Below are 11,780 nucleotides of genomic sequence, written 5' to 3'. Positions count from 1 at the left end.
ATATTCACAATATTTAAAATGGTTGTGGATATGAGATGTACATGTTGCATGTTGAACATACTTGTGTAGAGATGAAGCTGTCCACGTCTTTCTTAATTTATAATATTTAACTCACAACTCTTAATGCCAGTTTAGCCTGTGTTGTCAGTGTGTTATATCTGAGATTTTAAATGCTTCATGCAGAGGTGCTAACTACTATTCGCCACTTAAGATATCTTTTAATATATCTCAGATAAGGAAGTTCTTACCACATTCTAATTTATTTACAAAGTAATAACAAGTCTGTTATGAAGGCAGTATTAAACATCAGTGGTAACAATTGCCTTCTGCCAAATATAAAATATTATGTAGTTGTTGCCATTACTCACCATTACTCATAGAGGTCTCGGAGACTAACCAGTTTTAGTTACAATCATTCACCACAGCAGAAATATACCAGGATCATAATGTAATTAATAATGAAAAGGTACACTCACGTGCACACGGAAGAATTTTACAGCAAACTCAGATTATTCCATGAGAGTCCCATCTACACCATTATAAAGCTAGACTGATTAATTAACTACACAAGACTAGAGTTCCCAGGCTTTGACTAACTCAAGGGACCTGGCCTTGTCTGACTTGTCAAATCTAGAACAACCACATTAATGATACTGAAAACAGCCTAGAAACATTCCTATTTTCTCCTTCCCTGTAAGCATAGTAAATTATCACCGCACCACAGCAACTAAATGCAGGACTACTATCACCTCTGAGTAAATCCAACCATATCAAACTCTTACTGACAGGATACAGTCTGAATTTTGTCCTAAAACAATGATATGAACATTCTTTCCACTTCCTTTCTTGTCCACAATCTCTTTTCATGGAAACAGTTCTGCTGTAAACTATTCTAGTTGTATTCTAGTTCAAAACTGGATTAAACGAAAATGTAACTGTGAAAATCCTTTCTAAAATGTGGATTTGGATAGTCTGAATTGGGTTATTAGGTTTGTCACTTATGACTAGACAAAGCATGTGGAAACAGATTTGTTGCAAAAAAAAAAAAAAAACAATTGATAGTGTAACTTCAGAAACATAAATGTGTTTTGCTGTATTTATTTGTCAATCCCATCAATTATACAGAAATGTTCTCAAGACATTTTCTCAAGAAATGAAAAAATGTAGGCCTAGAACTAAAATACGAAAACTGTAAAACTGAAAATATGAAATACACATACTTAGCTAAGAGAGAATTTGTTTTAACATTAGCCTTGATTAGCTCAACACATTCCTTTATACTGTCTGTCTTGTTTACACTTTTTTTTTTTCTTCAACAGTAGAATGTACTTACACTTCACATTGCAAACAGAGAAATACTACAGCTTACAATTACAACCATGAAGTAAAGAAGTGAAACTATCACAATTGTACAATTAAATGCCAACTGGAATTAACTTTAAAATATTCACTGGGGCACAGAATATTTTGCTAGTCAGAACAAACCTATGAGCATGTTGTTTCCTCCATTTTTTTTGTGAAATTGCTGGTAAAAATGTTTCTGACCCATTGTCCATCCTGATATTCCATATTCACCTTTTAATATGCTCATTTCACCAATTTTATACAAGAAATTCATATATTAACCTTCTATTGTGTGGCGAAAAACTCTGCCTTTGAACCCCCAAGTTTCAAGTGTCCCATTGATGTGTCTCAATCCATTTTCCTTTGGAATGTTCAAAATGGCACCTCATGAACCCTCTCCTAACTGGACTGCTTCTCCTCCCTTACTACACAATGGACTTTCCTTCGGTGGTCCATTAGTGCACTCATGCTTCGGTAGCCACGCTCGCAGATGTGACAAAGGAAGCCATTAGGCTTGCTGTGGAATGACAGGTGTCTCTGGAGCCCTGGTATACTCCTAAATGCCCGTATGCACACAGGGCAGCGTAGGAGACTGCGGGAAGGTTTACAAGGGGGGCTCTGCATGTGGAGCTTGAGACTAAGGGCATTAGGCAGCACCAGGTTGCAGCGTGAACAACAGTGTTTCTTCTCCTTCCTGGAATCAGGAATGCAGAGGTTTTCGCGTAGGTGCCTGACCAGTGAACTGTGTAGAGTGAAACTCCTGTTACACTTTGGACACATGGAGAGCTGATGTGAGCGAAGGTGAGACTCGAAGGCTGGCCAGGACTGCAAGCTTTCACCACAATCGGGACAGATGTAGGTCTCTTGGGTGTGCATCTGCAGGTGCTCAAACAGCAACCGAGGACAGGTGAACCCTGCTCCACACTCACAAGTCACCCTCCTAGGCAGTACAGAGGGCAATGACATTATGCCCCAATCTCCACCAGCTGACTGATTCTGGTTTCCTGCCCGGTTGGATTTTTCCCCTGGAGGTGGTGGCAACACAAACATCCTTCCCTGGTTTTGTGCATGTTCCACGTGCATCCTGCTTCTATCCTCTGTGCCAATGTGGCTACTGTTCCCATCCCCTCTTCTGTTCCTTGGCTGACAGTTCTTTTTATGAAGGACAAGTGCATCTCTGTGGCTGAAGCTCCTCCTACACTGGGGACAATCAAAGTGCTGTTTTCCCCCCGAGTGTTTATTGATTTTAATTGCCTTCCTAACAGTGTGCTGCATTGGTGCCCTTATCCCTAGGTGACACTTCTTTTGATGCTGGTGCAAGGTGAAGCGTCGAGTATAGCCTCTACCACATTGACTGCAGATGAAGCACTTCCCTCCTCTTAGAAAGGCAACTTCCTGAGAGTGGGTCTGTTCGTTTGTGGAATCCACAGAATCCCCAACTGCGGATTCAATGTGGTCATCACCACCACCTTCCTCTGCATCTATCAGCAAATCAACTTCTGAATAATCTATTGGCATGGTCCACTGTCCCTGTTGTTCTTGCAGTGTGCGCTCATTTTCTGTCTTGCATTCTCCTTTGCCCTCTCCCACAGTCTGTTGTAGTACACCTGCATGGTGCTGCACAGAAACACCACACTCTCCCTTGGTCCCCGAATCTACGTTTCGGAATGGCGTGTGTTTGGCTGATTTGGAAAGAAAGGGCATGAAGCTTTTTGCTGAACCAGACCACAAACCCAATTCTGAATGTGCAGCGTCAACCTGCTGAGTGTGAGGGAATAATTCTCCTGACACAGACTGTGCTTCAAAAGTCTCAAACTTGATATGGTGAGGGGTTTCAGTGCCTACTGCCACACTTTTTTGAACCTGTGAAGCTACATCTTCTACCGCCTCATTCTGTATCTCATTTATTTTCAGCCCCCCACCAACTGTTGTCTCCCTTTCTATTGAATAGAATCCATCCATCTTGTGGGTGCTGTTAGCTTGCTGCAGGGACAACAGCCATTGACACTTGTGCGTTTTTAGGCTGTATAAACGAGTGTATTTGTGATTACACAGGGAACAGTGAAAAAGCTTCTTGGTAACAGACGTGGAGCGCCTTCCCTGCAAGGTTTTGAAACCTGCCACGGTGCCCTCTTGACTGAGGCGTGCCTGGGTGCTTGACGGTGAGTGGAGTACAGTTCCCACTGAGAATATTTCCTGGCTACTCTGCATGGAGGCCATCTGACAAATATGGTTCTCCGAAATGGGCACTCTACTTATAAGAAGCTGTCCACACTGCCGGCAACCATATACCCTTTCTTTCTTGTGCACAACATGATGCAGTATCAGACTGTCTACATCTTGGAAAATCCTCCGGCAGCAGCCACATTGGTGTTGCCCCTCTGAACCATCCATGCTAATGCCCCTCAACGTTTGCCTCGTCTCAAGAGCCACCACAGGAAGGAAAGTCCTGGTTAAACTCACAACTCTGCTTACAATGTTGGTGGACTGTTTATTTGAATTGATAACATTTAGAATAGCTGACGCTCGGGAGGCTGCTTTTGTTTTCGTGCCAGATTTAGTCAGCAGTCGCCGTAACTGAGTAACAGACGTTCCTGGTGAGGGTGCTGCTCCTTCTGCTGCTGAGGCTCTGATGCTTACCGCGTTTTTGGAGGATACAACCCCCTTGTTAGGCCTCCAAGTTAACTGCGATGGTGGCAAGCGCTTCATGAACTCCGAAAACAGCATCTTCTTCAAGGTTTTCTTCTTCGCCGGTTTGAGCTCTTTCGGTTGGAGGACTCTGCCACTGGAGGTGGGATCAGACGGAGGGAGAAAAGACGGGACAGGCGGAGCTCCTGCGAACGAGGACTGATCCTGCGGTGTTGTGAAGGTTGGCAATGGTGTGAATCCCACAGGCTGAGACCCAGGGCTTGAAGTAAGATGCTCCTGCATGACAGGACCGTTGCTGGTAGTTACTGTGCTGGGCGGCTGTGAAGCGATGTGGAGATCAGATGGTACTGGATGGGAGCTGCAGGCGGGGCTGAAACCCTGACTGGGGGTTGGATTCGTTTGGCCAGGTGGGCTGGAAGCGGACCCGTTCGTTTCCAACGCGTTTGCCTCATCCACAGCCGGGTTATGAGGCTGAGGGCGTTCGGTGTGCGATCCTTTCTGCTCCGGCATGGAGCCGAGATGCTGGAACTCTTCGGACGAAGAGGAAGGGAAGGAAGAGGCACTGCAGTGGTGCTTCTTCAAGAACTCTTGACTGGAAAATATCACCCCACAGTGGGAGCAGCATGGCTGCGTAGAAGAGGCGGGAGGTGGCTGAAGCCTATCCAGTGAATTACCATCATTTGCATGGGATGCCTGGTGCACCAATAAAGAAGATAGCCCCGGGAATGTAGCTGAACATGCCACACACCTGTAGGTTTTGGTCGGCAGAGCGCCGCCAGTACTGCTGTCCTGGAGTCCAAGCATAGGGAGCGTGGAGATACCGGAGTCTCTGCTTTCAACGTGTTTCTTCTTCTACTTCAGCCAGTATGCTGAATTAGGCTGAAAAAGCCAAATGAGAGTTCCCTATATATTAGAGAAACACAGGGAGAGGGAAAAAAAAAATCAGTGTTTATTTTTATCAACACAATTCAAATTTGTGACCTGACAGTACAAATTATATCAATATAAACTTTTCAGGAACAAGACTGGTACAAGACAAGATAAATGAAAGAAACAAGAAGGGTGATTTCATGTGAAATCAGCTTTGGAATGACACTCATCTTTTCTTGAAAGCAGCGTGTATGTTTCACCTGTACATATGCTCTTGGGGTAACCATTGAAGGTCATTTACTTATTTAGAGATGACCATTTTCCTATTTGCCAGTGCAAGCTTTCCTATTAAAGACGGGCAATTTTTTTGCTCAAGGGAGACACCACAGAATATATTACCTGTAAACAGAGAATTAAACTCTTGATAGATATTTGTTTTCTCTATTTTTTTCCCCAAAACAACTGTGGCAATTAAAACAGGGGACCACAAAATATACATTTCCTCCATTTACCACAACATAATTTTATCCGAATGTATTTAAGAAAATAAGCATGAAAATGGTAATGAAAAAATGTTCTTTTCATTTTAATGTCAAATGAGAATGACATCTTATGGATGTAAATGCAAGGAAGAATGACACCTGATGTAATACGTCTAGACATTAAAATATGCAAATTCCTCGTGCTAAACAATGAACTTCTATCAACTCTTGTACTGCCTGCAAGATGCTCGCGATAAAATTCTTTCTTTCGCCTTGAGCCTCTCTCCTCCATAAAGGTTCTGTGCATGGCCCCTATTTTCAAAATGTTTAAGTCACTCAGCTTAGTGTATTAGTCTTTACTCCTTACTGTGCTAGCAGCACAATTAAAGACGTTTTTGTCCGATAGGTTAATACACGCACATTACGGCCTAATTCATAAAATCGGAAAAACTATTTTAAATAATTGTCAAAATTAATTGTACCCAATTTACACTAGATCGTAAATATTATTTTAAAAATCTCAACGTGCACACACAAGTATGCGCCAGACCGGTGGCTGTAACAATGATCAGCGTAATGACGCCTACACGCCTTCCTATGCAGGACTCCTGTATCTTGCACGCGAGCTAACTAATATTCCAACAATTTTTATACCCAAACAACGGCCTAATCCAGGATAGGGTTTCTTTTACTTGTATTAGCTATGTAGCTGCCTAGTGTTTAAAACGCGCAATCCTGCTTTAAAGCATATGTACCTAACGGATTGCTCATATGTACCTGACGGATTGCTTGTTGTCACTGATCTATGTGGAAAATATTAAGCAAAGCAATGCCCAAACATAGCTAGCGAGAGAGGTAACCAACACTTACTCCAAAATTACGAGTTAACCATCAAGCTGGGTAACAAGCTAACTAAAATCTGAATTGAATAAACACACAGAATAAACCGGCGATTCTTGTAAAAAAAATGTATATAATTAAATAAAGGGTGGGATTATAGCTGCTTACCTCTGCATCACTCATATGTGTAAGGGTTCAGAATTGCTAGTTATGCAAGCTAAGCAGCTAACTAATTCGCTGGCTAGGCTAATTTTAGATTTTTAGATATTAGGGAGTGAAAGCTTAATAACCGAAAACGAGTAGCTTCCGAACACATCTGGATGACTAACTAAGCTAGATAGCTACTTGTCTATTTTTATTTTACATTTGATCCTTTCGTTCCATTCATGCCTTCTGCTTTGTTGTTGTCTATGCCCATATTGTTTGAATAGGGAGCCAAAAGGGAGCTATAATACATAAATAAATTAATAAATAGACACAACGCCAGGTAGCAAGTTATAAGGCTAGTAGTATTAGCTACTTACACCACGCTGTCTAGTACATTTCATGTCATGAAAAGAGTACTTGTAGCGGTTTATTTTTCTGCTAATGAATTATGTCGCTGCCCCCTAGTGTCTCGGAGACCTTGGTTTTGGTCTGAAATTGTCGGCACAACAGATTGGTTACATTTCAGCTACCTGAAGAACATTCGCATAGGTAACGTTACGTAGTCAGGTTGCTTGCTATCTTAAAAATGGATAATTCACCGTCATATCTTTGAATATTTTATTTGATCGTGCTCTCGATAATAATGACAATGGCGATGTGAAATGTTTCCTACCAAATCGTTGTTCCACTGGCTATGAGGAGCTAACACAAATCAACCTTCCTATTAGTTCGTTAGCTCGTTATTCCCTGCATGTAGCATAGGGCGCCGGACAGAACCTAACTGGGCTGGCTGTAACCACTCAAGTGGTTTACCATTCCAATACATGTACTATGCTAAACCACACTAACATTAAGATTTGTTGATTGTTGATCATTTTGAGGAGGATGACGTTACACGGGGAGAGTGTGGAAATTCACAGTTCAAGCTTTGTTTTGCATCAACATGTGCACCTCATGGGCTATATGACCGTATATTTTTGAGTAAGAACAGCCTGACTATAAAGAATCATAGTGTGTTTATTGTTGGTGGGTGTGGAGAAGGTTGCCGTAACTTCTCACAAAAATGAAACAAAGAAAGCAATTTAAATTATATATACCCCACAAAATGTTCCCCCTTCTACTGCACCTGTATGAAGCTGATCCCCCTGGCCTCACCAGTTTCTCGAGGGCTCCCCAAACTGCTCCATTTCGCAAGCACCACAGGTCAACATACACCTGAAACAGTCTCTTTCTGGTCCTTCTCCGAACCTCGACGATTGCTTTAGCTTCACCTCTCTGGTTTCCTTTGGCTTAGTTTGTTGCCCTGTTCTCTCACTCATATCAAAATAATGGGTCACTCCTCTGTACAGGGAGTATGCAACTCTAACACCATATGTGGAGATGCTGGCCAAACTTCTCACAAAAAAAAAAATAAAAATAAACAAGAAGAGCACATGTTCAAAAAAAAAAGTAATAATAAAAGTAATTTATTTTTTAGAAAACCAACAACCAAACTCTGCCTGAGCACACAGCCGAAACAGAAAAAGAGCAGAAAAAAATTATATTCCAATGAAAGGAATAGACAACTACTGAGTAAATTCGTAGCTACTAAGGCTAGCTACTAAGTAAATTTAATAACTTACTCACTGTGAGAGCTTAATTTCTCATCTTTAAAACTGAAGTGTATGATGAAAACTCTTGAGTGACCGAGAAAGCTCCTCGCAGACTGGGGGATAGTGAATGGCTGGAATCTATAAATGCAATTAAAAACAGTAAAGACCAGGGTTCTGTCAGCAAAAAGAAATGCATTTTATCTCAGGGCAATCTCTATACTGTAGGATGCTCTCCAAACGCAGACAAAACTGACTACTAAATATAGTCAATGGCTTAATTTGAGCTACAGAACAAAAGGAAACAGTATCCAGTATCTTTCATAGAATTCATAGAAGTCACCAGAATGGATGGCATACCCCTTGAATTACTGGCAGCTCATTGATATTGACCTCAGTTTTGTCATAGAGAATTACTCCTTTCAAAAAGATCAGAAAGTGTCCTTAACCTCCCCGTTGCTGGAAAAATAAAAGTACCCTAAAGACCCCGCCAGTTTTAGACCTGTCAGCTTAATCAGTTCCACTTTGACGTTACATTGATGCCCTCATTAATTACGACCACACAGGTTTTTTGAGAGTTAGATTTGCGGCTGACAATTTACTAGAGTCAAGCTTGGTCATGTGATTTGTTTTTTAATTTGACTCCCACCATAATTCAGTGAATTAATTAGGCATATGGGAAATCATTTAGAGATTTGGTTTTAGCCCTGTATTTATTAGATTGATTAGTACGCTGTACATTGTTGTGGAATTTCACCTTATAGAAAGAAACTTCAGTGATGAGACTGAGTCAGAGTGCAATGAGACAATACTGCATTTATTCTGAAAGCTCCCAGGGGGAAATTCATCCAAGAACTCACATAGATAAGTCAGAGCAATTCCAACCTGCAGAGTACATCACACTTTTTATACAGTGACAGTGTGTGCAACTCTCAGAATAGACTCTTACGCCATTTCTCAGCAGCGTTCAGGCAGAACAATTATAATTGTGCTTTGAAACATTCTGTGGTTAGCAGTTAAAAAACTACTCCCCTACTCCCTAAAACATTATTTTAGACTTTAGCTAGATGAAAGTATATCTGTTGCTGACCAAGCACAGCCTGTGTACTCCCTAGACCCACACAGAGCAGGAACCACTCAAGGCCACTTCAGCAGATAGTCAGGTCTGCTCAGGAAAGACACATCATCCTTGATATTTCAGCAGAGAACACAGCAGAGAGTGCCTTGAAGAATAACACATTCGTGTATGACTTTTATAAATACAGGTAGAGAAAGAGTACAGAATGAACAGGCAGAAGACAGCTCAGCTTTCACACATATTGAGGCTTCCTTAGTATTTTGATCGTGGTTATAGGCTATTCCATTGTAATCTTTAAAATTAAAATCCCCTGCCATCAGATTCCAGTCAGAGGATGGCACATATTTGAAAAGCTGTGGAGGAAAAAAGAATTACCAGAAACTTACTTCTGACTACTTATTACTATTAGATGAGATTAAGAAAAACCTGTACCAAAATGATAGAAAGAGGTAAGTGTGGAATAAAAAGGGAACTTCCCATAATCCTAAAAATACCACCTAATCTGTGAGACATGGTGGAGGTAATATTATGGCTTGGGCAATGTATAGCCACCACTGGAACAGGCTCATTTGCCGCCTTTGATGATGTTACTGCCAACGGCAGCAGCACGGTTAATTCTGAAAGTGTACCAAAACATACTGTCAAATATACCCAAATGCGTCCATAATCAAAGGAAGGTACTTCATCAACCAAGGAGTCTTTCAGGGCCAAAAAGTGCAAAATTCTTGACTGGCCAAGGCAAGCACCTGCTTTGAATCACTTTGAGCATATATTTCACATGCTAAAGCAAGCTTGAGGGCAAAAAGCCCCTGACACAAACAGGAACTGAAGACAGCAACAGGAAAGGCCTGGCAGAGGATCACCAGGTACCCAACGTCTGACGATTTCTATGGGTCGCAGAGTTCAGGCAGTCACTGCTTGTAAACAGTATGTGACTAGGTACTAAACATGACCACTTTATTGAACTATAATGTTAATCTGTGGTACCGAGAGGGGCTACGAACAAAATGTACTCTATCTCTACTATACATGCAGAGGTCTGGAAGTATATAAGGAAACCAGACAATCCAATATGTTAGCCTTAAACAAACAATATATATCCTAATATACTTTGTATGCATTTGAGCAGAAACTAAAAAGAAGGGTCAGAAGTGTAGAGGAGACTGTGGGAGGGGTATGCAGCTGTGAGATACCTGTATGCCATAAGTTACAAAGTACGGCCTGTTGTTGGGGCTGATTATGGGAGTTAGACACTGTCCGGACATTGCCCAGAAGATGGTCCTTGAGTTTAAGATAAAAATAATTGGACTCTGTGAGGAGGGGGTTGCAAATATTGGGGTTCTTCTTTCAGTGTTATACAAATGACACTAAGCAGTCTCATCTCCCTGATGCTGCCGAGTGTTTTTTTACTGAAGGAGTGTGGCTTGTGGAAATAATGCCAGTAAATGTTAGTTAAGCCAAAGCAAGTAATTAGTTATTTTTAGACATGTGCGACCTGAGCAGGCATTTGCCAAGTAGATATCAGACAGGCACATGTGCGACCTTGTTAAGCATTGCTGAGTAGATGTCAGACAGGCCAGAGCAAGTAATCAACTATTTTTTATATATTAGATATGTGCAGTCTTGGGGATAATGGAGTACAGCCATGGCAGGACAGTTTTTTGTGTGTATCAGACAGATGTGATCGTGGCAACAACAGGTACAGAAAAGGCAAAATATGAAGTGAAAACGATGCCAGAAGGGAAAACAATGGTGTACAGAAAATGTGTTATGAAACCGAAGGAGGGGTTTTGAGTCTAAGCTCCACAACAAGAGGAGCTAAGAGAAAATATAAAAGAGAAGTGCATTCAGAGGGTGTTTCAGAGCGAATGAATGTGTGAGAGAGGGAGTTGCTCAGTGCTTATTTACTGTATGCGATTTGAAACATGCAATAAACCTTATTACATCAGGCCCTGTGGATTCAAATACAGATACAAACAACTACAGATACAAATTACATAACTCATATTGGATTCTTATGGGGAGTTGCAGAACAGTGTGGAGGGAGCTCTCAGCTCATCTGGCCCAGGCTGGGATTGGTTTCTGCCACATCCCTTTCTAAAAATGTCTGTATATTCCCAGCAAACACAACTGTTGTTCACAAAAAAGACATATGGGAAAGAATTTGCAGTACATAAAATGAAATTAGATTGACCAAATTATTGCATGGTTGAAAGTGCTGCACAGAAACTTTAATTATGATGTCAGAAGACAATTTTGCTCTTGGCGAGTTTTAAATCTGTTTGCACAACAATGGCATTTATTTTTTACAATTTAGAGACATTTTAATGAAACTGTCAAATGAATTAACTCACCAAAACAAAAAAAATACCAACTGTAGGCTGTTAACACTATTGTGAACAACATATTCTTTAGAGAAAATTCAGCTGTGGTTACTCTAACTCAAAATATTTTCTGATAATAACTGTAGGAAATGGCATGCTTGCAATACACTGCTCATATTGAAGTACCCTCAAATGGCTCCTGAGTGGCTCAGACAGTAAAGGCAATGGCTGAGCCTTACAACTGGGGTTTGGTTTCATCTGCTCGTGAAGACAGAGCACTCGCAGCCATGGAATAAACTGGCTTTGTTCTGCCAGGTAGTGGTAGGTAGGTTGGCCAGATTTGCACCCTGTGTCTGGGGATATGCTTGTCCTCCATTCGCTTTCAGCATTCTGGTGCCCTGTGGGACTAATAGTCTGCAGAGTAGTCGGTTTGCATCTGTGTCAGAGGTTTGCATGC

The 11,780-nt window shown here is 41.4% G+C and overlaps 1 protein-coding gene across 1 annotated transcript; it reads right to left on the bottom strand.

Moving 5' to 3' along the window:
• Positions 1 to 1,457: 1,457 nt before the first annotated feature.
• Positions 1,458 to 6,604, bottom strand: im:7147486 (zinc finger protein 814). The gene is made up of 2 exons (XM_036538028.1): positions 6,354 to 6,604; positions 1,458 to 4,896 (listed from the first exon to the last, which is right to left on the bottom strand). Exon 2 carries the CDS (start codon positions 4,795 to 4,797, stop codon positions 1,744 to 1,746), a length of 3,054 nt encoding a protein of 1,017 aa, XP_036393921.1. The 5' UTR covers positions 4,798 to 4,896; positions 6,354 to 6,604; the 3' UTR covers positions 1,458 to 1,743.
• Positions 6,605 to 11,780: the final 5,176 nt, after the last annotated feature.

The sequence above is a fragment of the Megalops cyprinoides genome, chromosome 10 (genome assembly GCF_013368585.1).
Source record: "Megalops cyprinoides isolate fMegCyp1 chromosome 10, fMegCyp1.pri, whole genome shotgun sequence".
Classification (NCBI taxonomy): Eukaryota; Metazoa; Chordata; class Actinopteri; order Elopiformes; family Megalopidae; genus Megalops; species Megalops cyprinoides.
Note: the sequence above shows the minus strand (reverse complement) of the source record. Positions and strands in the feature narration are given on the sequence as shown.

Coding starts and splice junctions, on each gene's coding strand:
- im:7147486 (XM_036538028.1), bottom strand. CDS start 4,797: ATGCTTGGACTCCAGGACAGCAGTACTGGCGGCGCTCTGCCGACCAAA.